The sequence below is a fragment of the Artemia sp. Qi Xiang Cuo genome, chromosome 1 (genome assembly GCF_049724085.1).
Source record: "Artemia sp. Qi Xiang Cuo chromosome 1, ASM4972408v1, whole genome shotgun sequence".
NCBI classification, from domain to species: Eukaryota; Metazoa; Arthropoda; class Branchiopoda; order Anostraca; family Artemiidae; genus Artemia; species Artemia sp. Qi Xiang Cuo.
Window position 1 is genome coordinate 87,630,278 of NC_142794.1, and position 25,999 is coordinate 87,656,276.

Consider the following 25,999-nt stretch of genomic DNA (forward strand, 5'->3'; position numbering starts at 1 on the left):
ATAATAATATTTTATAAAACTTTTCCTTTTTTTCTGTAAGAAATCGATAGTTTGGCATAATTGTGGGGGTTTGAAATGCCCAATATCCCTAAAGACATAGTTGCTGGACTGTTCTACTATGCTGAACAAAATAGTTGTGTCAAAATTTTGCCTAGATGTGTTTGGGAAATATATCAGCTTGAGAAACGGGCTGATTGCCCTCCAATCTCTTTTTATTCTTAGAAAGGACCCTAGAACTTTTAATTTTGAATCGAATTATCTTCTTTAAATGTTTCAACGATATTTCTAGCTATTATAGAATAGTGCTGCCTACGATATTGTTTATATGCCTTTTTGAAAACCTGCATTTATACAGTTTTTTCGTTTAATTAGAACGCCCCCTAAACACTTCCTAGAATTTTCCCCTTAGTACTCTTAGCGTCATTAGCTACAGTAGCTATCAGTGTTGGAACCAGGGGGGCGAGGGGGTGCCCCAAGGCGTAGTCTAATGTAGTGTAATTTACTTAATTAACTCAAGTTTGCGTTAATTAAACTTGTTCCTAACGCAATTTTACTGGATCAACTTAGTCCCCACCTAATTCTTTTATCGGATCAACCTATTTATCGCCCCCCTAAAAAAAAATCATGGATCCGCCCCTGGTAAATGTAGCTTTAGTAGGCCTACTGAAAGTATAAACATAGTACCTTCTGGAAAGTTCAAAATCCCTCACAATGTACCCTTAAAGATCTATCTTAATAAAATAAGTTGTTCTTGAGATATTGCTTTGTCACCTTTTTGAAAGTCCACATGCTCATAGTTTGTTTTGATTTAGTGCATCGTCCCCCTAAATATTTCTTGTATTTGATTACTGAAGACGTTGTTATGTTCTCTTTGCACTATTTGCTACAAAATGACTATCTCACAATTTGAATTTCGATCGAACGTGTTTGGGGAAAAGAGGATATCAGGGAGGGAGGAGGCTGTTTTCTCTTCATCACGCTTGACTCTTAAAATGGAACTAGAACCAAGCATTTCCAATCAAATGCGCCTCCTCTCAAATTCACAAGACCACCTCTTCATAAAAACCTCACATCCCCCTGGGACATAACTTAAAACCCTAGGGGTTTTGTCAACCCCAAAGGCCGTGTTATGAGATCTCTGGACTATTTCTAAACAAATGACTATCTTAAAATTCCTATCGGATGCATTTGGGGAAAATATGATGCAGGGCCGGGGTATAGCTGCCCTCCGATAAATTTGACTCTTAAAATTGGCTCTTGAACTTCCGATTTCCAATTCAATGAGCCCCCTCCGAAGTTAATACGACCACCATTTCCATAAAAACCTGAAATGCCCACGGTGCATACCTTAAGACCCTTGCCCTGACGACTGTGAGGGGGTTATCATCCTCAAAGACATAATGTCTGGGCTTTTAAACTATGTCAAACAGAATAACTATCTTGAAATTTTATCTGGAGGTGTTTAGGGATATGATGGGCGTGGGGGGCATGGTTGCCCCCTAATCACTTTTGACTATTAAAGATGGCAATAGCCCTCTCAATTACCAACCGACGGAGCCTTTACCGAAGTTTCTACGACAAAAAAATGGTCATCTTAAAAATTCTATCCGATGCGTTTTGGGAAAATACAACGTGTGTGTGTGTCGGGAGGGGTTTTTGCCTTCTGATCACTTTGAATCTTAAAAAGAGCACTATAACTTCTGATTACCAATCCAATGAGCCCTCTTTGAAGTTTATAGGACCACCATTTCTATAAAAACCTTATATACACCCAGGGCATAACTTACAACCCTTGTCCTGAGGGCTGTATCGGGGGGGGGGGGTATTCTCAAAGACATAAATTATCGACCTTCCAAGTACACTGAACTAAATGACTATCTAAAAATTATGACTGAATGTGTTTGGGAAAATGATTGGTGTACATAGGGGGGAGGGGGCTGGTTGACCTCCAATCACTTTTGATCGTTAAAAGGCCAGTAGAACTTCTGTCCAATCAAATGAGCCCCCTCTGGGGTTTATAAGACCACCCTTTCAATACTTATATCCCCCAGTGCATAACTTGCAACCCTTGCTCTGAGGGTTGTGTGTGTGTGGGGGGGGTGTCATTCTCAAACTCATAATTTCTGGGCCTTTATTCTACGCTGAAAAAATGGCTATTTCAAAATTTTGATTAGATGTGTTTGGGGAAGTGATTGACGTGGGGGAAGGGGAGCTGGTTGCGCTCCGTGAGCTCTTTTTGACGTTCCTATGATATTTCTCAAACAGTTCGTGGTAACAAACTATAAGTAAGTAGCGACCCGTCACAATAGTAACCGAAACTCTAAAAAACGTAATATTTATACCATTAGATACATCACAAGAATAAAATCTTCATGCTTATTTCAAATATATAAGTTTAATCAAGTTGAGTATTACCCATTAAAAGTTATGCGCCTCAAAAAATCTGCCTTATTTTCGAAAAAAGATGAAAACAACCCCCTAAAAGTTATAGAACTTTAAGGAAAATCACACCATGAGATCCAGCGTATCAGAGAATACTATAAAGGTTTCAAGTTCCTATCTGCAAAAATGTGGACTTTTGTATTTTTTGCCAGAAGAAAGATCACGGATGCGTGATTATTAATTTTTTTCCCAGGGGTGATCGTATCGAAACAGCAGTCCTAAAATATCGTGAGAAGGCTCATTCGAACGGAAATTAAAAGTTATAATGCCCTTTTTAAGTGATCAAAAATATTGGAGGCTAACTTGTCCCCCTCCCGCGTTATTTTTTCCCAAAGTCACCCAATCAAATTTTTACATAGCCATTTCGTTCAGCATAGTCGAAAACATAATTAATATGTCTTTGAGGATGATTTAATCCCCCACAATTCCCGGGGGAAGGGCTGCAAGTTATAAACTTTAGTAGAATGGGGGGTGCTACTCGTGTCAGGGCTCCTTTTATGGGCATAGAATACTGACAGGGCTCCAAATAAGGGCATAGAGTCATTAGGGAGAACACGTGGTTAATGGGGTCAATGACCTCTTTTTCCAAGGTTGATTTATTTGATGTTTCTATGTGTAATAGCTCCGGGACGAAGGTTGCACATGCGCATTGAATTCTAACGGGAAACAATGTTATTGATCTAGGACTCGAGGGGGAAGTGAATTTCCGAGAAATTGATTGCGTAATCGAAGGGGAAGTGAATTTCCGAGAAATTGATTTGCGTAATCAAAGTGTGTCAACAACAACAACATCGACCTTGACATTCACTGAGAGCGTGCACTTACAACAACAGAAACCCGGAATTTGGAACACCTGTGCTGTCGACCTCAATTCACCTATCGTGAATCAATAAGTCCCCTTAGAAACAACAAATTAATTTCCCTTTCTTGACAGATCAATCAATCAATGACATCATCTATCAGACTTTAAAAATTTTCGCCTAGAAACATTTCTCCAGGAATAGATTCAAGTCATTAATGTCTTTGCCTCGGGAACAGTTCTACTGGTCGAACTCCAAAAGATATTAATAACCAAAGACCATGGAAACAATTAGGCAAGAAACATCTTAGCGATGAATTGTTTTAGCGCGCGAAAAGGTTTCATATTAATTTGAAATGCGTTAGCACAGAGATGCCAATAACAAAGGAACACGCTGAATTTACGTTTAGGGATTATTTGGGCGAAACCGTTTTAGACAGGTTATGGAACTATTTCGGCGAAACAGATAGAGACATTTTAAAAGAAGATTTTTGAAGAGATTTTAGAAGAGAATTTAAAGGTGAAACAGTGTTGTGAGGTCCTCTAACCCAACCCCAAAGGGTTCCAATCCTCCTACCCCAACCCCGAAGAAAGCCCCCGGTCCTCAAAGCCCCCCAAGCTCCCAAAGGACCAACGGGGTCACAAAGGCCCACCCAGACCCCCAAAGGCCATCCCCAGGCCTCAAATGTCCCCCAGGCTCCCAACTGTCCCCCGGACCCCCAAAGGCCATCCCTGTGCTCCAAAGGGCCACCGGCGCCCCCAAAGGCCCTCCACCGGCCCCCAAAGGCCCATCGAGCTCCCAAAGGACCAACGGGGTCCCAAAGGCCCTCCACCGGTCCCCAACTGCCCCTCCGGACCCCCAAAGGCCCCCCCTGTGCTCCAAAGGCTCTCCATGTGCCCCCAAAGGCCCACCTCCGTTCCCCAAAGGCCCATCGAGCTCCCAAAGGACCACCGGGGTCCCAAAGGTCCTCCACCGGTCCCCAAAGGCCCAACGAGCTCCCAAAGGACCAATGGGGTCCCAAAGTCCCTCCACCGGTCCCCAAATGTCCCACAGGCACCCAAAGGCCCTCCCGGTGCCCCAAAAGCCCTCCCGGTGCCCCAAAGGCCCTCCACCGGTCCCCAAAGCCCCCCAAGCTCCCCAAAGGGCCACCAGCGCCCCCAAAGGCCCACCCAGACCCCCAAAGGCCATCCCCAGGCCCCAAATGTCCCCCAGGCCCCCAACTGTCCCCCCGGACCCCCAAAGGCCCTCCCTGTGCCCCAAAGGCCCTCCCCCGGCCCCTAAAGGTCCCCCGGGCTCCCAAAGGACCAACGGGGTCCCAAAGACCCTCCACCGGTCCCCAAATGTCCCCAGGCACCCAAAGGCCCACCAAGTGCCCCAAAGGCCCGCCCTGTGCCCCAAACGGCCTCCTCCGGTCCCCAAAGGCCCATCGAGCGCCCAAAGGACCAACGGGGGCCCAAACGCCCCCCACCGGTCCCCAAATGCCCCCCAGGCACCCAAAGGCCCTCCCCGTGCCCCACAGGTCCTCCTCCGATCCCCTAAGGCCCCTCGAGCTCCCACAGGCCCAACGGGGTCCCAAAGGCCCTCCACCGGTCCCCAAAGAACCCTGGAGCTCCCCAAGGACCACCGGGGTCCCCACGGCCTGCCACCCGTGCCCACACGTCCGCCCGCCACCCACCGGGCCTCCCCCCGCCCCCAACTGCCCCCCAAGCTCCCAAAGGATCACCGGCGCACCCAAAGGCCCACCCAGACCCCCAAAGGCCATCCCCGGGCCCCACAAAGGAATTATTTACTGACCTTCAGTTTTTGTGATTTTAAAAGTTCTGCCTTTGTTTTCTAAAATCATCGCCTAAAATGCCTCAAACTGTTTCACCCAAAGAGACACATACACAGAGACACACACACAGAGACACAAACAGAGACAAACACACAGAGACACACACACAGAGACACACACACAGAGACACACGCACAGAGACACGCACACAGAGACACACGCGCAGAGACACACACAGAGACACACGTACAGAGAAACACACAGGTTGTGGTTTACCTTGTCACAGTTACATTTTCATGATTTTTTCAATGTTCATTTTGAATTTCTTTCATTGAAATGCAAGAGTTGGAATATTTCAGCAGTGTTTGGTTGTGGTTTACCTTGTCACAGTTACATTTTCTTGATTTTTCAAAGTTCATTTTGAATTTCTTTCGTTGAAATGCAAGAGTTGGAATATTTCAGTAGTGTTTGGTTGTGGTTTACCTTGTCACAGTTACATTTTCTTGATTTTTCAAAGTTCATTTTGAATTTCTTTAGTTGAAATGCAAGAGTTGGAATATTTCAGTAGAGTTCGGTTGTGGTTTAACTTGTCACAGTTACATTTTCTTGATTTTTCAAAGTTCATTTTGAATTTCTTTTGTTGAAATGTAAGAGTTGGAATATTTCAGTAGTGTTTGGTTGTTTTTTACCTTGTCAAAGTTACATTTTCTTGATTTTTCAAAGTTCATTTTGAATTTCTTTCTTTGAAAAGAAAGAGTTGGACTATTTCAGTAGTGTTTGGCTGTGGTTTACATTGTCACAGTTATATTTTCTTGATTTTTCAAATTTCATTTGAATTTCTTTCTTTGAAATGCAAGAGTTGGAATATTTCAGAAGTGTTTGGTTGTGGTTTACCTTGTCACAGTTAAATTTTATTGATTTTTCAAAGTTCATTTGAATTTCTTAAGTTGAAATGCAATAGTTGGAATATTTCAGTAGTGTTTGGTCGTGGTTTACCTTGTCACAGTTACATTTTCTTGATTTTTCAAAGTTCATTTGAATTTCTTTCGTTGAAATGCAAGAGTTGGACTATTTCAGTGGTGTTTGGTTATGGTTTACCTTGTCACAGTTACATTTTCATGATTTTTCAAAGCTCATTTTGAATTTCTTTCATTGAAGTGCAAGAGTTGGAATATTTCAGTAGTGTTTGGTTGTGGTTTACCTTGTCACAGTTACATTTTCTTGATTATTCAAAGTTCATTTTGAATTTCAATCGTTGAAATGCAAGAGTTGGAATATTTCAGTAGAGTTCGGTCGTGGTTTAACTTGTCACAGTTACATTTTCTTGATTTTTCAAAGTTCATTTTGAATTGCTTTCGTTGAAATGCAAGAGTTGGACTATTTCAGTAGTGTTTGGTTTTGGTTTACCTTGTCACAGTTACATTTTCATGATTTTTCAAAGCTCATTTTGAATTTCTTTCGTTGAAATGCAAGAGTTGGACTATTTCAGTAGTGTTTGGTCGTGGTTTACCTTGTCACACTTACATTTTCTTGATTTTTCAAAGGTCATTTTGAATTTCTTTCGTTGAAAAGCAAGAGTTGGACTAATTCAGAAGTGTTTGGTCATGGTTTACCTTGTCACAGTTACATTTTCTTGATTTTTCAAAGTTCATTTTGAATTTCTTTTGTTGAAATGCATGAGTTGGAATATCTAAGTAGTGTTTGGTTGTGGTTTAACTTGTCACATTTACATTTTCTTGATTTTTCAAAGTTCATTTTGAATTTCTCTTGTTGAAATGCAAGAGTTGGAACATTTCAGTAGCGTTTGGTTGTGGTTTACCTTGTCACAGTTACATTTTCTTGATTTTTCAAAGTTCATATTGAATTTCTTACGTTGAAAAGCAAGAGTTGGAATATTTCAGAAGTGTTTGGTTGTGGTTTACCTTGTCACAGTTACATTGTCTTGATTTTTCAAAGTTCTTTTGAATTTCTTTCGTTGAAATGCAATAGTTGGAATATTTCAGTAGTGTTTGGTTATGGTTTACCTTGTCAAAGTTACATTTTCTTGATTTTTCAAAGTTCATTTTGAATTTCTTTCGTTGAAATGCAAGAGTTGGACTATTTCGGTAGTGTTTGGTTGTGGTTTACCTTGTCACAGTTACATTTTCATGATTTTTCAAAGCTCATTTCGAATTTCTTTCGTTGAAAAGCAAGAGTTGGAATATTTCAGTAGTGTTTGCTTATGGTTTACCTTGTCACAGTTACATTGTCTTGATTTTTCAAAGTTCATTTTGAATTTCTTTCCATGAAAAGCAAGAGTTGGAATATTTCAGTAGTGTTTGGTTGTGGTTTACCTTGTCACAGTTACATTTTCCTGATTTTTCAAAGTTCATTTTGAATTTCTTTCGTTGAAATGCAAGAGTTGGAATATTTCAGTGGTGTTTGGTTATGGTTTACCTTGTCACAGTTACATTTTCCCGATTTTTCAAAGTTCATTTTGAATTTCTTTCGTTGAAGTGCAAGAGTTGGACTATTTAAGTAGTGTATGGTCGTGGTTTACCTTGTCACAGTTACATTTTGTTGATTTTTCAAAGTTCATTTTGAATTTCTTTCGTTGAAAAGCAAGAGTTGGAATATTTCAGTAGTGTTTGCTTATGGTTTACCTTGTCACAGTTACATTTTCTTGATTTTTCAAAGTTCATTTTGAATTTCTTTCCTTGAAATGCAAGAGTTGGAATATTTCAGTAGTGTTTGGTTGTGGTTTACCTTGTCACAGTTACATTTTCTTGATTTTTCAAAGTTGGAATATTTCAGGAGTGTTTGGATGTGGATTACCTTGTCACAGTTACATTTTCGTGATTATTCAAAGTTCATTTTGAATTTCTTTCGGTGAAATGCAAGAGTTGGAATAGTTCAGGTGTGTTCGAGTGTTGTTTAACTTGTAACTGGTTCATTTTCTTGATTGTTCAAAATTCATTTTGAATGTCGTTCATTGTACTGCTCGTGTTGGACTATTTTAGTAGTGTCTGGTTGTGGTTTAACTTGTCACAGTTACATTTTCTTGATTTTTCAAAGTTCATTTTGAATTTCTTTCGTAGTAAAGCAAGAGTTGGAATATTTCAGTAGTGTTTGCTTGTGGTTTACCTTGTCACAGTTAAATTTTCTTGATTTTTCAAAGTTCATTTTAATTTCTTTCATTTGAAATGAAAGAGTTTGAATATTTCAGAAGTGTTTGGTTGTGGTTTACCTTGTCACAGTTACATTTTCTTGATTTTTCAATGTTCATTTTGAATTTCTTTCGTTGAAATGCAATAGTTGGAATATTTCAGTAGTGTTTGGTCGTGGTTTACCTTGTCACAGTTACATTTTCTTGATTTTTCAAAGTTCATTTTGAATTTCTTTCATTGAAATGCAAGAGTTGGACTATTTCAGTAGTGTTTGGTTGTGGTTTACCTCGTCACAGTTACATTTTCTTGATTTTTCAATTCTCATTTTGAATTTCTTTCGTTGAAAAGCAAGAGTTGGAATATTTCAGTAGTGTTTGCTTATGGTTTACCTTGTCACAATTGCATTTTCATGATTTTTCTATGTTTATTTGAATGTTTTTCATTGAAATGCAATATTTTTTATATGTAAGGAATGTTTTCTTATGGTGTTACTTGTCGAATTTGGATAATCTTGGTTCTTCAATTTCCAGTTCGAATTTCTTTCATTGACAATCTTGAGCTGGAATTTTTCACTGGTGTAAGGCTATGGTTTAACTTATCACAAGTAAATTTTCATCATTTTAAATTTCATTTTTAATTTCTTTAGTTTAAATGCAAAAGTTAGAATATTTCACTAGTGTTTGGTTCTGGTTTACCTTGCCACATTTACACACATGTATACACATGTGTACACACACACACACATACACGCATACACATACAAACACCCACATACACACACACACACACACACACACACACATACACACACAGACATACACACACACATACACACACACACACACATACACACCCACATACACACACACACAGACACGCACACATACACACACACACGTTAGGTTAAGTTAGGTTAGGTTAGCCAATGTACGCTTCACTTAGGTTAGCTTCGGTTAGGTGAGAGACAGGCAAAAAGTTAGGTGTATGATTAGGTTAGGTTAGGTTAGATTAAGTTAGGATAGGTTAAGTTAGGTTAGGATAGGTTAGCCTACGTTAGCGCGCATATAGGTTAGGTTAGGTTGGATTAAGTTAGGTTAGGTTAGCTAGGTTAGGTTAGATTAAGTTAGGTTAGGTTAAGTTAGGATAGGTTAGATTAAGTTAGGTTAGGCTAAGTTAGGTTAGGCTAGGTTAGCCTACGTACGCGCGCGTACGTAGGCTAACCTAGCCTAACCTAACTTAGCCTAACCTAACTTAATCTAACCTATCCTAACTTAACCTAACCTAACTTAATCTAACCTAACCTAACTTAACCTAACCTAACTTAATCCAACCTAACCTAACCTATATGCGCGCGGACGTAGGCTAACCTATCCTAACCTAACTTAACCTAACCTAACTTAATCTAACCTAACCTAACCTAATCATACACCTAACTTTTTGCCTGTCTCTCACCTAACCTAAGCTAACCTAAGTGAAGCGTACATTGGCTAACCTAACCTAACTTAACCTAACGTGTGTGTGTGTATGTGTGTGTGTATGTGTGTTTGTGTATGTGTGTGTGTATGTGTGTGTGTGTGTAGGTGTGTGTGTATGTATGTGTGTGTGTATGTGTGTGTGTGTGTGTATGTGGGTGTTTGTATGTGTATGTGTGTATGTGTGTGTGTGTGTGTACAAATGTGTATAAATGTGTGTAAATGTGGAAATGTAAACCAGAACCAAACACTAGTGAAATATTCCAACTCTTGCATTTCAACGAAAGAAATTCAAAATGAATTTGAAAATCAAGAAAATGTAACTGTGATAAAGTAAATCATAACCAAACACCACTGAAATATTTCCAACTCTTGCTTTTCAACGAAATAAATCCGAAATTAACTTTGAAAAATCAATAAAATGTAACTGTGACAAGGTAAACCATAACCAAACACTACTGAAATATTCCAACTCTTGCATTTCAACGAAAGAAATTCAAATGAACTTTGAAAAATAATGAAAATGCAAATGTGACAAGGTAAACCATAAGCAAACACTACTGAAATATTCCAACTCTTGCTTTTCAACGAAAGAAATTCAAAATGATCATTGAAAAATCAAGAAAATGTAACTGTGATAAGGTGAACCATAACCAAACACCACTGAAATAGTCCAACTCTTGCATTTCAACGAAAGAAATTCGAAAGGAACTTTGAAAAATCAAGAAAATGTAACTGTGACAATGTAAACCATAACCAAACACTACTGAAATATTCCAATTCTTGCATTTTAACGAGAGAAATTCAAAATGAACTTTGAAAAATCAAGAAAATGTAACTGTGACAAGGTAAACCATAATCAAACACTACTGAAATATTCCAACTTTTGCATTTCAACGAAAGAAATTCAAAATGGGCTTTGAAAAATCATGAACATGTAACTGTGACAAGGTAAACCACAACCAAACACTACTGAAATTGTCCAACTCTTGCATTTCAATGAAAGAAAATCAAAATGAACTTTGAAAAATCAAGAAAATGTAACTGTGACAATGTAAACCACAAAAAAACACTACTGAAATATTACAACTATTGCATTTCAAAGAAAGAAATTCAAAATGAACTTTGAAAAATCAAGAAAATTTAACTGTGACAAGGTAAACCAAAACCAAACACTTCTGAAATATTCCAACTCTTGCATTTCAAATGAAATAAATTCAAATAAACTTTGAAAAATAAAGAAAATTTAACTTTGACAATTTAAAACAAAAGAAAACAATTCTTATATAGTAAAAATAATTATTTACCAATAAATTTAATAAAAATGTTAATTTAAAAATAATTAAAATGTATATTTTACAATTTAAACCACTTACAAACACTACTGAAATATTCCACCTCTTGCATTTCGACGATACAAATTAAAAATGAACTTTGAAAAATCAAGAAAATGTAACTGTGACAAGTTAAACCACAACCGAACCCTACTGAAATATTCCAACTCTTGCATTTCAACAAAAGAAATTCAAAATGAACTTTGAAAAATCAAGAAAATGTAACTGTGACAAGGTAAACCACACGCAAACACTACTGAAATATTCCAACTCTTGCATTTCAATGAAAGAAATTGAAAATCAACTTTGAAAAATCAAGAAAATGTAACTGTGATAAGGTAAACCACAACCAAACACTACTGAAATATTCCAACTCTTGCATATCAACTAAAGAAATTCAAAATGAACTTTGAAAAATCAAGAAATGTAACTGTGACAAGGTAAACCACAAGCAAACACTACTGAAATATTCCAACTCTTGCTTTTCAACGAAAGAAATTCAAAAATTAACTTTGAAAAATCAAGAAAATGTAATTGTGACAAGGTAAACCACAACAAAAAACTAGTGAAATATTAAAACACGGTCATTAAATATAAATTAATTAAAAATTAACTTTGAAAAATAAATAAAATTTATGTTTTACAATTTAAACAAATAAATCAATATAATTAATTATTACAACTCTTTCATTTCAGCAAAAGATACTCAAAATTAACAATGAAAAATCATGAAAATGTAACTTTGACATGTTAAACCACATCCAAACACTACTGAAATATTCCAACTCTTGCATTTCAATGAAAGTAATTCAAATTGAACTTTGAAAAATCAAGAAAATGTAACTGTGACAAGGTAAACCATAACCAAACACTACTGAAAAATTCCAGCTCTTGCATTTCAACGAAAGAAATTCAAAATGAACTTTGAAAAATCAAGAAAATGTAACTGTGACAAGGTAAACCATAACCAAACACTACTGAAATATTCCAACTCTTGCATTTCAACGAAAGCAATTCAAAATGAACTTTGAAAAATCAAGAAAATTTATCTGTGTCATGGTAAACCACAACCAAACACTACTGAAATATTCCAACTCTTGCATTTCAATGAAAGAAATTCAAAATGAACTTTGAAAAATCAATAAAATGTAACTTTGACAAGGTAAACCACAACCATACACTACTGAAATAGTCCAACTCTTGCACTTCAACGAAAGAAATTCAAAATGAACTTTGAAAAATCAGGAAAATGTAACTGTGACAAGGTAAACCAAAACCAAACACCACTGAAATATTCCAACTCTTTCATTTCAATGAAATAAATTAAAAATGAACTTTGAAAAATCAAGAAAATGTAACTGTGACAAGGTAAACCATGAGCAAACACTACTGAAATATTCCAACTCTTGCTTTTCAACGAAAGAAATTCAAAATGAGCTTTGAAAAATCATGAAAATGTAACTTTGACAAGGTAAACCATAGCCAGACAGTAGTGAAATAGTCCAACTCTTTCTTTTAAACGAAAGAAATTCGAAATTAACTTTGAAAAATCAATAAAATGCAACTTTGAAAGTGTAAACCATAACCAAACACTACTGAAATAGTCCAACTATTGCATTTCAACGAAAGAAATTCAAAATGTGATTTGAAAAATCATTAAAATGTAACTTTGACAAGGTAAACCATAAACAAACACTACTGAAATATTCCAACTCTTGCATTTCAATGAAAGAAATTAAAAATGAACTTTGAAAAATCAAGAAAATGTAACTGTGACAATGTAAACCACGACCAAACACTACTGAAATATTCAAACTATTGCATTTCAACGAAAGAAATTCAAAATAAACTTTGAAAAATCAAGAAAATTTAACTTTGACAAGTTAAACAACAACCAAACACTTCTTAAATATTCCAACTCTTGCATTTCAAATTAAATAATTTCAAATGAACTTTGAAAAATCAAGAAAATGTAACTGTGACAAGGTAAAACACAAGCAAACACTACTGAAATATTCCAACTCTTGCATTTCAACGAAAGAAATTAACAATTATATAAGAAAAATAAATAAACTTTAACTGTGACAAGGTAAACCACGAACAAACACTGAAGAAATATTCAAACTATTTCATTTAAATGAAAGAAGTTAAAAATGAACTTTGAAAAATAATGAAAATGTAACTGTGACAAGGTAAACCACAACCGAACGCTACTGAAATATTCCAACTCTTGCATTTTATAAACAGATATTCAAAATGAACTTTGAAAAATCAAGAATATGTAACTGTGACAAGGTAAACCACAAGCAAACACTACTGAAATATTCCAACTCGTTCATTTCAATTAAATAAATTCAAACTGAACTTTGAAAAATCAAGAAAAAGTACCTGTGACAATTTAAACCACAACCAAACACTACTGAAATATTCAAACTCTTGATTTTAAACTAAAGAAATTCAAAAGAAATTTTAAAATACATGAAATGTAACTGTGACAAGGTAAACCACAAGCAAAAACTACTGAAATATTAAAACTCTTGCATTTCAACGAAAGAAATTCAAAAATGAACTTTGAAAAATCAAGAAAATGTAACTTTAACAAGGTAAACCACAACAAACCACGAGTTAAAGTTTAAAAATATTTAAATTAAACTTAATTAATTAAAAATTAACTTTTAATAATAATGAACATGTAACTTTGACAAGGTAAACCACAACCAAACACTACTGAAATATTCCAACTCTTTCATTTCATTGAAAGAAATTCAAAATGAACTTTGAAAAATCAAGAAAATGTAACTGTGACAATGTAAACCACAACCAAACGCTACTGAAATATTCCAACTCTTGCATTTCAATGAAAGTAATTCAAAATGAACTTTGAAAAATCAAGAAAATGTAACTGTGACAAGGTAAACCATAACCAAACACTACTGAAAAAGTCCAGCTCTTGCATTTAAACGAAAGAAATTCAAAATAAACTTTGAAAAATCAAGAAAATGTAACTGTGACAAGGTAAACCATAACCAAACACTACTGAAATATTCCAACTCTTGCATTTCAACGAAAGAAATTCAAAATGAACTTTGAAAAATCAAGAAAATGTAACTGTGTCATGGTAAACCACAACCAAACACTACTGAAATATTCCAACTCTTGCATTTCAATGAAAGAAATTCAAAATTAACTTTGAAAAATCAATAAAATGTAACTTTGACAAGGTAAACCACAACCATACACTACTGAAATAGTCCAACTCTTGCAATTCAACGAAAGAAATTCAAAATAAACTTTGAAAAATCAGGAAAATGTAACTGTGACAAGGTAAACCATAACCAAACACCATTGAAATATTACTACTATTTATTTTAATGGAAAGAAATTCAAAATGAACTTTGAAAAATCAAGAAAATGTAACTGTTACAAGGTAAACCACAACCAAACACTACTGAAATATTCCAAGTCTTGCTTTTCAAGGAAAGAAATTCAAAATGAACTTTGAAAAATCAAGAAAATGTAACTGTGACAAGGTAAACTATTATACCTTGTCACCTTATGTGACAAATAAAACTTAATGTTGCCATAAGATTAAATCAAAATGCACTGTGTTAATGCTAATCAAACAGTTCGTGGTAGCGAACTGTAAGTAAGGAGCGACCCGGCTCAATGGTAACCGAAACTGTAGAAAATGAAATTTTGATACCAATATATACATCAAAAGAATCAGATTTTAATTTTGATTTCAAATATATAAGTTTCATCAAGTTTAGTCCTACCTATCAAAAATTAAGCGCCTGAGAAAATTTGGCTGATTTTCGAAAAAAGGGGGAAAGACCACTTAAAGGTTATAGAACCTTAATGAAAATCACACCATCATATTTAGCGTTTCAGAGAACCCTACTGCGGAGGTTTCAAGCACCTATCTACAAAAATGTGGAATCATTCGAGCTAAAATTAAAAGTTCTAGTGCCCTTTTGAAGTGACCAAAAAAATGGAGAGCAACTAGGCCCTCTCCCACACTCATTTTTTCCCAAAGTTACCTGATAAAAAATTTGAGATAGCCATTTTGTTAAGCATGGTCGAAAATATGATAACTATGTCTTTTAGGATGACTTAATCCCCCGAAGTCCCCGGGAGGAGGGCTGAAAGTTATGAATTTTACCCAATGTTTACATATAGTATTGGGTATTGGGAAGTATTAAATTAAAAAAAACAAGTTTTATAAACTGAAAGTAAGGAGCGACATTAAAACTTAATACGAACAGAAATAATTCCGTATATGAAAGGGGATTTTTTCTAGTAGTGGGGGGGAGGTCAGATGTTATGTGGGAGGATCTTACCATAAAGGAAGTTTTCATGGGAGAAGGGACATTGCTATGAAGGGGGCGCCATATTTACCAGCATTATTCAAATAAAGATCAGAAATTATATATATATATATATATATATAAAAAAGTTTTTTAACTGAAAGTAGGGAGGAACATCAAAACTTAAAACAACAGGAAACATTACGTATATGATTGGGTTCATCCCCTAGTCAATACCTCACTCTTTAAGCCAAAGATTATTTAGTACTTTCATAAGAGCTATTTATTATAATTAAGAGCATTTGTGATTAAGTGGTCATTTTAAAGAATTTGAACAAAATTTGAACTTGAGCTTAAAGAGCAAGGTATTGACTAGGGGGCGAACCCTCTAATATACTTATTAAAAATATAAGAATATATAGGTTCGTTACGAAAGTTAATTCGCAAGTTACGTATACTTATTACCAATAAAAACGTTCGTAAATAAAATTAAACAGGTTTCGAGAAAGCCATTTAACCAAATAAAAGTAAAATTAATATTCAATTTTTTTTAATTATTCAAGTACGATGAGCCAAAATCAAAACCTGCATTAATTCAAAAACTTTCAAAAATTAAATAAAAAAAACAAGTTTTTTTTTAACTGAAAATAAGGAACGACGTTAAAACTAAAAACGAACAGAAATTATTCCGTATATGAAAGGGGCTGTCCCCTCCTCAACGCCTCGCTCTTTACGCTAAAATTTGACTATCTCACAAGTCTATTTTTTTAAACAATGAAAAACTTTTGCGTAAAGAGCGAGGCATTGAGGAGGGCACAGCCCCTTTCATATACGGAATAATTTCTGTTCGTTTTAAGTTTTAACGTCGTTCCTTACTTTCAGCTAAAAAAAAAACTTGTTTTTTTTTATTTAATTTCCCAATAAGGCATCTCAGCAGTATCCTTAGAACGACTTAGGGTATTATATTCAAATTTTTGGCGCTGCTTCTGCTCTTAAAATTTAACCAAATCATAATAGCATAAGTGTATCCAAGCTATCAAAGAAAGTAAACAGATTTTTTGCGAATGATATCAAGTTTTCCATTTCAGGTCAACTAGAGGAGGTATGAAACTAGATTGAACACTACTATTTGTGTCCAGGATTTTAAGAGGGTGTATGATGTTAAAAATTGCTGGAAATTTTTCTCCAGCATAGAGATAGCTGGCCAAACTATAAATTCTTAAGAAAACGAAAAGATTTAAAGCATTATTTTCTTTTTCTCTGAAAAGACTTTGTCAATATAATTCGAACAGAAATTAACTAAAAAACTTTTTCCACAAAATAAGTTTTTCAAAGAAAAGTAGAGAACTCCATTAAACAAAAAATGAGCAAAAATAAAATCAAATATTCTACCAAGCGTGAAACTACCACAAATCAGCATCGATAAATAACTGAAACCCAAAACAAGCAGAAATTACAATAAATAACCAAGTCAAACTCAAAACGAGCAGACATTTTCAACATTTTCTTTTTTTCAGAATACTCAACCGTCTTTCGAACCTCCTATCGCTTCCGAGCTAATAAACCATAAAATAACTTTACTTGGTGTGGTGATTTCTTCTGACCTCTCATGGTTTGAGAATACAAAGACAATTGTAAAAAAAAGCTAATGCAAATGCTAAAAACACTGAAAAATTTTGAGTTCCTAAGGACAAGCTGAAACTAATATTTTACACTTTCATCTGCCCCTTAGTTGAATGTGCTTGTCCAGTTTGGCACTTTGCCCTTACCCAGGATGAAACTGATAAAATAGAACGAGTTCAAAAGAGGTCCCTGCAAATCATTTATGGCGGTTCCCCTTTACCTTACTCCTTTTACCTCAAATAATTTAAACTTGAATCCCTTTCTTCCCGCCGAGTAAAATTACACTAAAGATTTGGCTCCTCCCTCCTTCAACATCCCATCTACCGATCATTCCTTCCCCCATCTTTTGTCTCTATAAGATCTCGTCCCCCCAGGGAAGTGGCTGAGAAGGTTCCGAAACAAACCCCAGTCCACTGTAACAACATGTGCTACAATAAAAGCTCTGTGCCAAGCTTTGTGAAACATTACAATGACCCCTAGTGTTTTTATTGTTTAGTTTATTTTATCCTGACGAAGTTTTATACGACAATTTTATTCTCAATCTCAAGTGTTTTTATCCTTTGGTTTAATTATCGTGACGAAGTTTTATAAGAGAACTTTATTTTGCTAATTATGACTAAGAGACATCATATTTGAGCTTTGCCCACGAGAGCTATGTCTTGCTTTTGAATTAAATGAATTTCAATTTGAGTCAAAAGAGGTGTAATACGTCAAATTGCATTTATCGTGTATGTTCGAAAAAAAGTTAAATCTGTTATAAGGCATGCAAAATTAAGATTGATTATGTCGGTTGGTTGAGTGTAAGATCCGTAAAAAAAAGACAGGAATAAGGAGAAACAGCAAAAATTTACTAAAACCCAGACTCCACAGTCCTGCATACAGCAGACGAGTACTCACCGGTTTTATCCATTGCTGCATTAGGTTCTGCTCCTTGCATAAGAAAGTCAGACACCATCTGAGAGGAGGGATCTTGCTCATCCCCTGATTCCATTTCAAGGCCATGGCTTCGACTGCAAGCAGCGACCATTAAGGGTGTTATACCATATGGGCCACGCATATCAACATCAGTTCCACCAGACTATAAAAAAAGACAAATTGAAGAAAACAACTCATATCGGTACTTGTATAATATAGCCCTTACCGCTCAAATTGTTTATTCATAGGCGCATTATAAAACAATTCTTACTTCATAATACGCAAAATAATTGTATCTAGCACATTAGGCTGCCAGACCTGCTATACTTTATCCCCACCCCCCTAATGTGCAAACATATAGCTCAAATTTGTTTTTAAAGTAATATATTTTTAGCATACTTAGGTATATTTCCTTAGGATTGACTGTCAGGGAAACATATTAGAAGAATATTAAATAGGGACTATATCATACAAGTACCCTCATATCAAGCCAAATTTACTGTCTACCCTTACACAAAACCTAAAAATGTCATAATTGTAAAACTGAGGTTTAGACTGAATCTAATTACATTTTCTATCTTCCGTGGAATTATACATGCAACATTTTAAATGTTCTGTTTTACTAATTTGTGTTAATTGTTTACCGACCTTTTTATTTTTGATAAATTTCTTGTTTGATAAATATTTCAAAATTTATGTTGTTGTCTTGGTTGTTTTTGTTTTGTTTTCCTTTTGACGACATTAGAAGCGAATTCACCTCTCTTAGAGCCTGTGATAATCTTTTGAAAAATTATCTCTCCCTATCTCTTAAAATGATTGATAAATTTCCGATTTTCTCCAAACATTGCAGATATTTTTTATAGACTATAAAAAAAAAGAAAAAAAAAAAGATTGAAGTGGCTGTAAATGACACAATCATTTCGTCATTAAGGCTCAACTAAAATTCTTGGTTATGGTTCCTTAGCACGAACTGTTTGATTCGAAAAGTAGTTGCAACATTGACAACATTGAACACTGCTGCCTTAAGTTTTGCTTGGGGGACCAACACTGAGTAAAGACTAGAATATGCATGAGTTTCTTACAGAGCATGTTGTCAGTAACTGGAATAGCCTGCAAGACAAACAGTGACAATGCTTATTAATGCAGCCTTCAATCAATAAAGTTGACAAACAGTGGAATAAAGAGCCATAGAGGCATGAGTGAGGCATTCAATCCTACCAGTCACTGGGCCAGTTACACAGTCACTCTTCAACGTTCATCATCAACAACATGGAGCAGAAAAAATTCAGCATGGACCTTAATTTAACTGAGGTGCAAATCAGGGTAATTTTCAATGATTGGGGAACCCAATCCATGATTGTCACAAAAAATATGACTGTCAGTATGTTTTATTGAAAGATGACAAAGTTTGTTCCTAAACAAGGTCTTGTGAGCATACCTTGCTTTGACTAGCGTCTAAACTGGCTTATCTGGGGGGTCCTGGGCTGACCAAGATTTTTCTTGCGCCCGGCTTTCCCAGTTTTTTTTTTTTCGTTTTTCACTCTTTTTTTAGAATAGATTTGCCAATTTCTGGTACCTTACTTAGTAAGGTACCTAAATATTGCTGGGAAATCCGGCACCCCCTTTATAGAAATGTATTACCCCTGGAAAAAAAACAACAAACAAACAAATAAACACGCATCCGTGATATTTCTTCTGGCAAAAAATGAGAAATTCCACATTTTTGTAGATAGGAGCTTAAACCCTGAATCTGTTGTTTGATTTTCATAAATATTTTATCATTTTTAGGGGGGCTTTCCACCTCTTTTTTCGAAAATAAGGCACATTTTTTCAGGCTCGTAACTTTTGATGGGTATGACTTAGCATGACAATCAGCTACGGTCGTCTTTCCATCGGTTTTTTAAAGCTCTAACCTTGCACTACGGGATTCCAACAAGAAATTACCCAAAAGCTGTCTTTTTGAAAGACAAAAAAACATAGGCTACAGAATCAAAATCAAGGATGGGGTAAGGTTTAAATATAAGACAACCTCCTTTAGAAGCAAAAGAATAAACGATAGTAAATGGAACAGTACTCTACCGATTCCAGACTATCCATAAAAAAAGATAACATTACATGGATTCCGGAAAAATCCATGGTGTAATGGTGTTTAACGCACATTATGAAATTTATAACTGTTGTATTTAGTTATGAACTTGGTTTTGATATTTTTCCGATTTACTAACGCTTTATTTCTTTTCTATTTCTGATATTTTTTTGCTATTATTTCTCCTTCTCTACTGATTTGATAATTATTTCACCAAGCACCAACAATTCAAATCGCAACTGAATTTCCAGCGAAACTTTGTGAATAACTTACATTGTTGTGAAGTTGGGAAGGCAGAATATTCTCTTGAGACAATTTTCCATTAGCAGCATTAACATGCTGTTGAGACCAGCTTCTTATATCCGGCTTCTCGTCCAATTCAGTCAGTCTGGTTGTATCACTTGGAGAAACGCTTAAATACAAAGAAATATACTGATCAATACAGCAGACATAGAATAAATAACCGTCTATTCCACGAGTCACTACATAAGTTACGGTGAAGTTGGTAAAAAGAAATGCTAAAGAAAGGCAATGGTAAAGATGGTAAAGAAAGGCAATGGTAAAGATGGTACTGAAAGATATGTTGTCATATACTTACTTACTTTTACTTGTAGCAGGAATCGAGCATCTCCCCTCTCCCTGGCGTCCAGTAGCTTCGTCATTGTAGTAAGCCAAAAGTCTCCGTCGTTTGCGAGTGGCTCAATGAAATCGAGCCATGACTTTTCCCATCTTCGTCCATACTTCCTGAAGCCACCGATTGGATCTAGGTCAGCCTTGATGCAGGCGAGGCATGTGTTCTTTTATCCCCCACCTGGGTACCCAGATGGGGGACAGGGGGGCATCCCCCTGGCTGAATGATTCTTCCTTATTTTTATATTTTTGTTCTGAGATTTCTATTATGTAGCATTAAAAGTGCCAATAAGAACAGGTTAGTTCATAAAGCCCATAGACAAGTGCTGTCCCTCCAGACTTGTAAAATTCAGCCAGAATGGCATCAGGACCAGGGGCGTTATTGCTTTTAAGGCAATTGATTGCTTGTGGGACTTCATTTAACGTGGGGGAGCTACATTCACGTCATAGTCTTGGTCATTCACGAGTTGGTGCTCCAGAGAGTCGTCAAAGTGCTTACGACGATTTATCATTTCGGCATTATTCAACAGCAGCTTGCTGTTTTCACCTTCGACGGCGGTTAAACAGGGGTTCAGTTGCACGGGGGCTCAACTACAATGGAACCGTGGTACTCACAAATTAGAAGGGGATAACCCTAGTCATGAAATGGGCGCCCGTAAGGAGGGGCACCAGCCCCTCCCTTCCCCCTTGCTGAATAACGGTGTCATATATTTGTATTATTGTTGCTCTTACAACTAAATCACTATCAGAAATTAAATGAAACTCAAAACGAACAGAAACTATAAAAAAAGGCCAACTCAAACTCAAAACGAGTAAAAATTAACATCACTAGGGCTGACAAACCCCATGCCTTCTAACGACCAGAACATAACTTAGGCTTTACCAAAAAAAAGATGATGGTGGATTGTCAGTTTAGTGTACCTATAGGCCTACTGATATTCCTTAAAATAAAAAAAGGTAAAAAAAAGTTAGCGAAGAAAGTTGTTTACATATTTAAGTAAAAAAAGTGAAAATATTTAAACATATCTCGTTTTCAGCAAAGTGAAAATTATGTTCTGGTCTTGAGAAGGCATGAGGGTTATCGGCCCCACTTTTGTTAGTTTTTGCTCGTTTCGAGTTTGACTCTGCTATTTATTCTAATTTCTGATTATTTTGAGTTTCATTTATTTATTGATAGTGATTCGTGGTTGTTTTACGCTTGGATGATTACTTCATTTCTGCCCAATTTTGCTTAATGAAGCTCTTTACTTTTCTTTGAAAAACTTGTTTTGTGGAAAAAAATTTTTTAGATGAATTTCTGTTCATTTTTTAGTGACAAAGTCATTTTCATTAAAATAATAATATTTTATAAAACTTTTCCTTTTTTTCTGTAAGAAATCGATAGTTTGGCATAATTGTGGGGGTTTGAAATGCCCAAAATCCGTAAAGACATAGTTGCTGGACTGTTCTACTATGCTGAACAAAATAGTTGTGTCAAAATTTTGCCTAGATGTGTTTGGGAAATATATCAGCTTGAGAAACGGGCTGATTGCCCTCCAATCTCTTTTTATTCTTAGAAAGGACCCTAGAACTTTTAATTTTGAATCGAATTATCTTCTTTAAATGTTTCAACGATATTTCTAGCTATTATAGAATAGTGCTGCCTACGATATTGTTTATATGCCTTTTTGAAAACCTGCATTTATACAGTTTTTTCGTTTAATTAGAACGCCCCCTAAACACTTCCTAGAATTTTCCCCTTAGTACTCTTAGCGTCATTAGCTACAGTAGCTATCAGTGTTGGAACCAGGGGGGCGAGGGGGTGCCCCAAGGCGTAGTCTAATGTAGTGTAATTTACTTAATTAACTCAAGTTTGCGTTAATTAAACTTGTTCCTAACGCAATTTTACTGGATCAACTTATTCCCCACCTAATTCTTTTATCGGATCAACCTATTTATCGCCCCCCTAAAAAAAAATCATGGATCCGCCCCTGGTCAATGTAGCTTTAGTAGGCCTACTGAAAGTATAAACATAGTACCTTCTGGAAAGTTCAAAATCCCTCACAATGTACCCTTAAAGATCTATCTTAATAAAATAAGTTGTTCTTGAGATATTGCTTTGTCACCTTTTTGAAAGTCCACATGCTCATAGTTTGTTTTGATTTAGTGCATCGTCCCCCTAAATATTTCTTGTATTTGATTACTGAAGACGTTGTTATGTTCTCTTTGCACTATTTGCTACAAAATGACTATCTCACAATTTGAATTTCGATCGAACGTGTTTGGGGAAAAGAGGATATCAGGGAGGGAGGAGGCTGTTTTCTCTTCATCACGCTTGACTCTTAAAATGGAACTAGAACCAAGCATTTCCAATCAAATGCGCCTCCTCTCAAATTCACAAGACCACCTCTTCATAAAAACCTCACATCCCCCTGGGACATAACTTAAAACCCTAGGGGTTTTGTCAACCCCAAAGGCCGTGTTATGAGATCTCTGGACTATTTCTAAACAAATGACTATCTTAAAATTCCTATCGGATGCATTTGGGGAAAATATGATGCAGGGCCGGGGTATAGCTGCCCTCCGATAAATTTGACTCTTAAAATTGGCTCTTGAACTTCCGATTTCCAATTCAATGAGCCCCCTCCGAAGTTAATACGACCACCATTTCCATAAAAACCTGAAATGCCCACGGTGCATACCTTAAGACCCTTGCCCTGACGACTGTGAGGGGGTTATCATCCTCAAAGACATAATGTCTGGGCTTTTAAACTATGTCAAACAGAATAACTATCTTGAAATTTTATCTGGAGGTGTTTAGGGATATGATGGGCGTGGGGGGCATGGTTGCCCCCTAATCACTTTTGACTATTAAAGATGGCAATAGCCCTCTCAATTACCAACCGACGGAGCCTTTACCGAAGTTTCTACGACAAAAAAATGGTCATCTTAAAAATTCTATCCGATGCGTTTTGGGAAAATACAACGTGTGTGTGTGTCGGGAGGGGTTTTTGCCTTCTGATCACTTTGAATCTTAAAAAGAGCACTATAACTTCTAATTACCAATCCAGTGAGCACTCTTTGAAGTTTATAGGACCAGCATTTCCATGAAAACCTTATATACCCCCAGGGCGTAACTTACAACCCTTGTCCTGAGGGCTGTATCGGGGGGGGGGGGTATTCTCAAAGACATAAAGTCTCGACCTTCCAAGTACACTGAACTAAATGACTATCTAAAAAATTATGACTGAAGGTGTTTGGGAAAATGATTGGTGTACATAGGGGGGAGGGGGCTGGTTGACCTCCAATCACTTTTGCTCGTTAAAAGGCCAGTAGAACTTCTGTCCAATCAAATGAGCCCCCTCTGGGGTTTATAAGACCACCCTTTCAATACTTATATCCCCCAGTGCATAACTTGCAACCCTTGCTCTGAGGGTTGTGTGTGTGTGGGGGGTGTCATTCTCAAACTCATAATTTCTGGGCCTTTATTCTACGCTGAAAAAATGGCTATTTCAAAATTTTGATTAGATGTGTTTGGGGAAGTGATTGACGTGGGGGAAGGGGAGCTGGTTGCGCTCCGTGAGCTCTTTTTGACGTTCCTATGATATTTCTCAAACAGTTCGTGGTAACGAACTGTAAGTAAGGAGCGACCCGTCACAAAAGTAACCGAAACTCTAAAAAACGGAATTTTGATACCAATAAATACATCAGAATCAAATTTTTATGCTGATTTCAAATATATAAGTTTCATCAAGTTGAGTCTTACCCGTCAAAAGTTAAGCGCCTGAAAAAATTTGCCTTATTTTCGAAAAAAGATGAAAACAACCCCCTAAAAGTTATAGAACTTTAAGGAAAATCACACCATGAGATCCAGCGTATCAGAGAATACTATAAAGGTTTCAAGTTCCTATCTGCAAAAATGTGGAATTTTGTATTTTTTGCCAGAAGAAAGATCACGGATGCGTGATTATTAATTTTTTTCCCAGGGGTGATCGTATCGAAACAGCAGTCCTAAAATATCGTGAGAAGGCTCATTCGAACGGAAATTAAAAGTTATAATGCCCTTTTTAAGTGATCAAAAATATTGGAGGCTAACTTGTCCCCCTCCCGCGTTATTTTTTCCCAAAGTCACCCAATCAAATTTTTACATAGCCATTTCGTTCAGCATAGTCGAAAACATAATTAATATGTCTTTGAGGATGATTTAATCCCCCACAATTCCCGGGGGAAGGGCTGCAAGTTATAAACTTTAGTAGAATGGGGGGTGCTACTCGTGTCAGGGCTCCTTTTATGGGCATAGAATACTGACAGGGCTCCAAATAAGGGCATAGAGTCATTAGGGAGAACACGTGGTTAATGGGGTCAATGACCTCTTTTTCCAAGGTTGATTTATTTGATGTTTCTATGTGTAATAACTCCGGGACGAAGGTTGCACATGCGCATTGAATTCTAACGGGAAACAATGTTATTGATCTAGGACTCGAGGGGGAAGTGAATTTCCGAGAAATTGATTGCGTAATCGAAGGGGAAGTGAATTTCCGAGAAATTGATTTGCGTAATCAAAGTGTGTCAACAACAACAACATCGACCTTGACATTCACTGAGAGCGTGCACTTACAACAACAAAAACCCAGAATTTGGAACACCTCTGCTGTCGACCTCAATTCACCTATCGTGAATCAATATGTCCCCTTAGAAACAACAAATTAATTTCCCTTTCTTGACAGATCAATCAATCAATGACATCATCTATCAGACTTTATAAATTTTCGCCTAGAAACATTTCTCCAGGAATAGATTCAAGTCATTAATGTCTTTGCCTCGGGAACAGTTCTACTGGTCGAACTCCAAAAGATATTAATAACCAAAGACCATGGAAACAATTAGGCAAGAAACATCTTAGCGATGAATTGTTTTAGCGCGCGAAAAGGTTTCATATTAATTTGAAATGCGTTAGCACAGAGATGCCAATAACAAAGGAACACGCTGAATTTACGTTTAGGGATTATTTGGGCGAAACCGTTTTAGACATGTTATGGAACTATTTCGGCGAAACAGATAGAGACATTTTAAAAGAAGATTTTTGAAGAGATTTTAGAAGAGAATTTAAAGGTGAAACAGTGTTGTGAGGTCCTCTAACCCAACCCCAAAGGGTTCCAATCCTCCTACCCCAACCCCGAAGGAAGCCCCCGGTCCTCAAAGCCCCCCAAGCTCCCAAAGGACCAACGGGGTCACAAAGGCCCACCCAGACCCCCAAAGGCCATCCCCAGGCCTCAAATGTCCCCCAGGCTCCCAACTGTCCCCCGGACCCCCAAAGGCCATCCCTGTGCTCCAAAGGGCCACCGGCGCCCCCAAAGGCCCTCCACCGGCCCCCAAAGGCCCATCGAGCTCCCAAAGGACCAACGGGGTCCCAAACGCCCTCCACCGGGCCCCAACTGACCCTCCCGCCCCCCAAACGCCCTCCCTGTGCTCCAAAGGCCCTCCATGGGCC

At 36.7% G+C, this 25,999-nt stretch overlaps 1 protein-coding gene across 1 annotated transcript in view; it reads left to right on the forward strand.

Moving 5' to 3' along the window:
- The first annotated feature begins 23,263 nt into the window (after positions 1–23,263).
- The window catches only part of LOC148956879 (uncharacterized), a 28,389-nt gene continuing 25,653 nt past the window's right edge, over positions 23,264–25,999 (forward strand). Inside the window, exon 1 of the mRNA XM_089092503.1 lies at positions 23,264–23,321. Within this exon, the coding sequence (XP_088948629.1) occupies positions 23,264–23,321 (58 nt within the window). The remainder of the gene's footprint in view (positions 23,322–25,999) is intronic.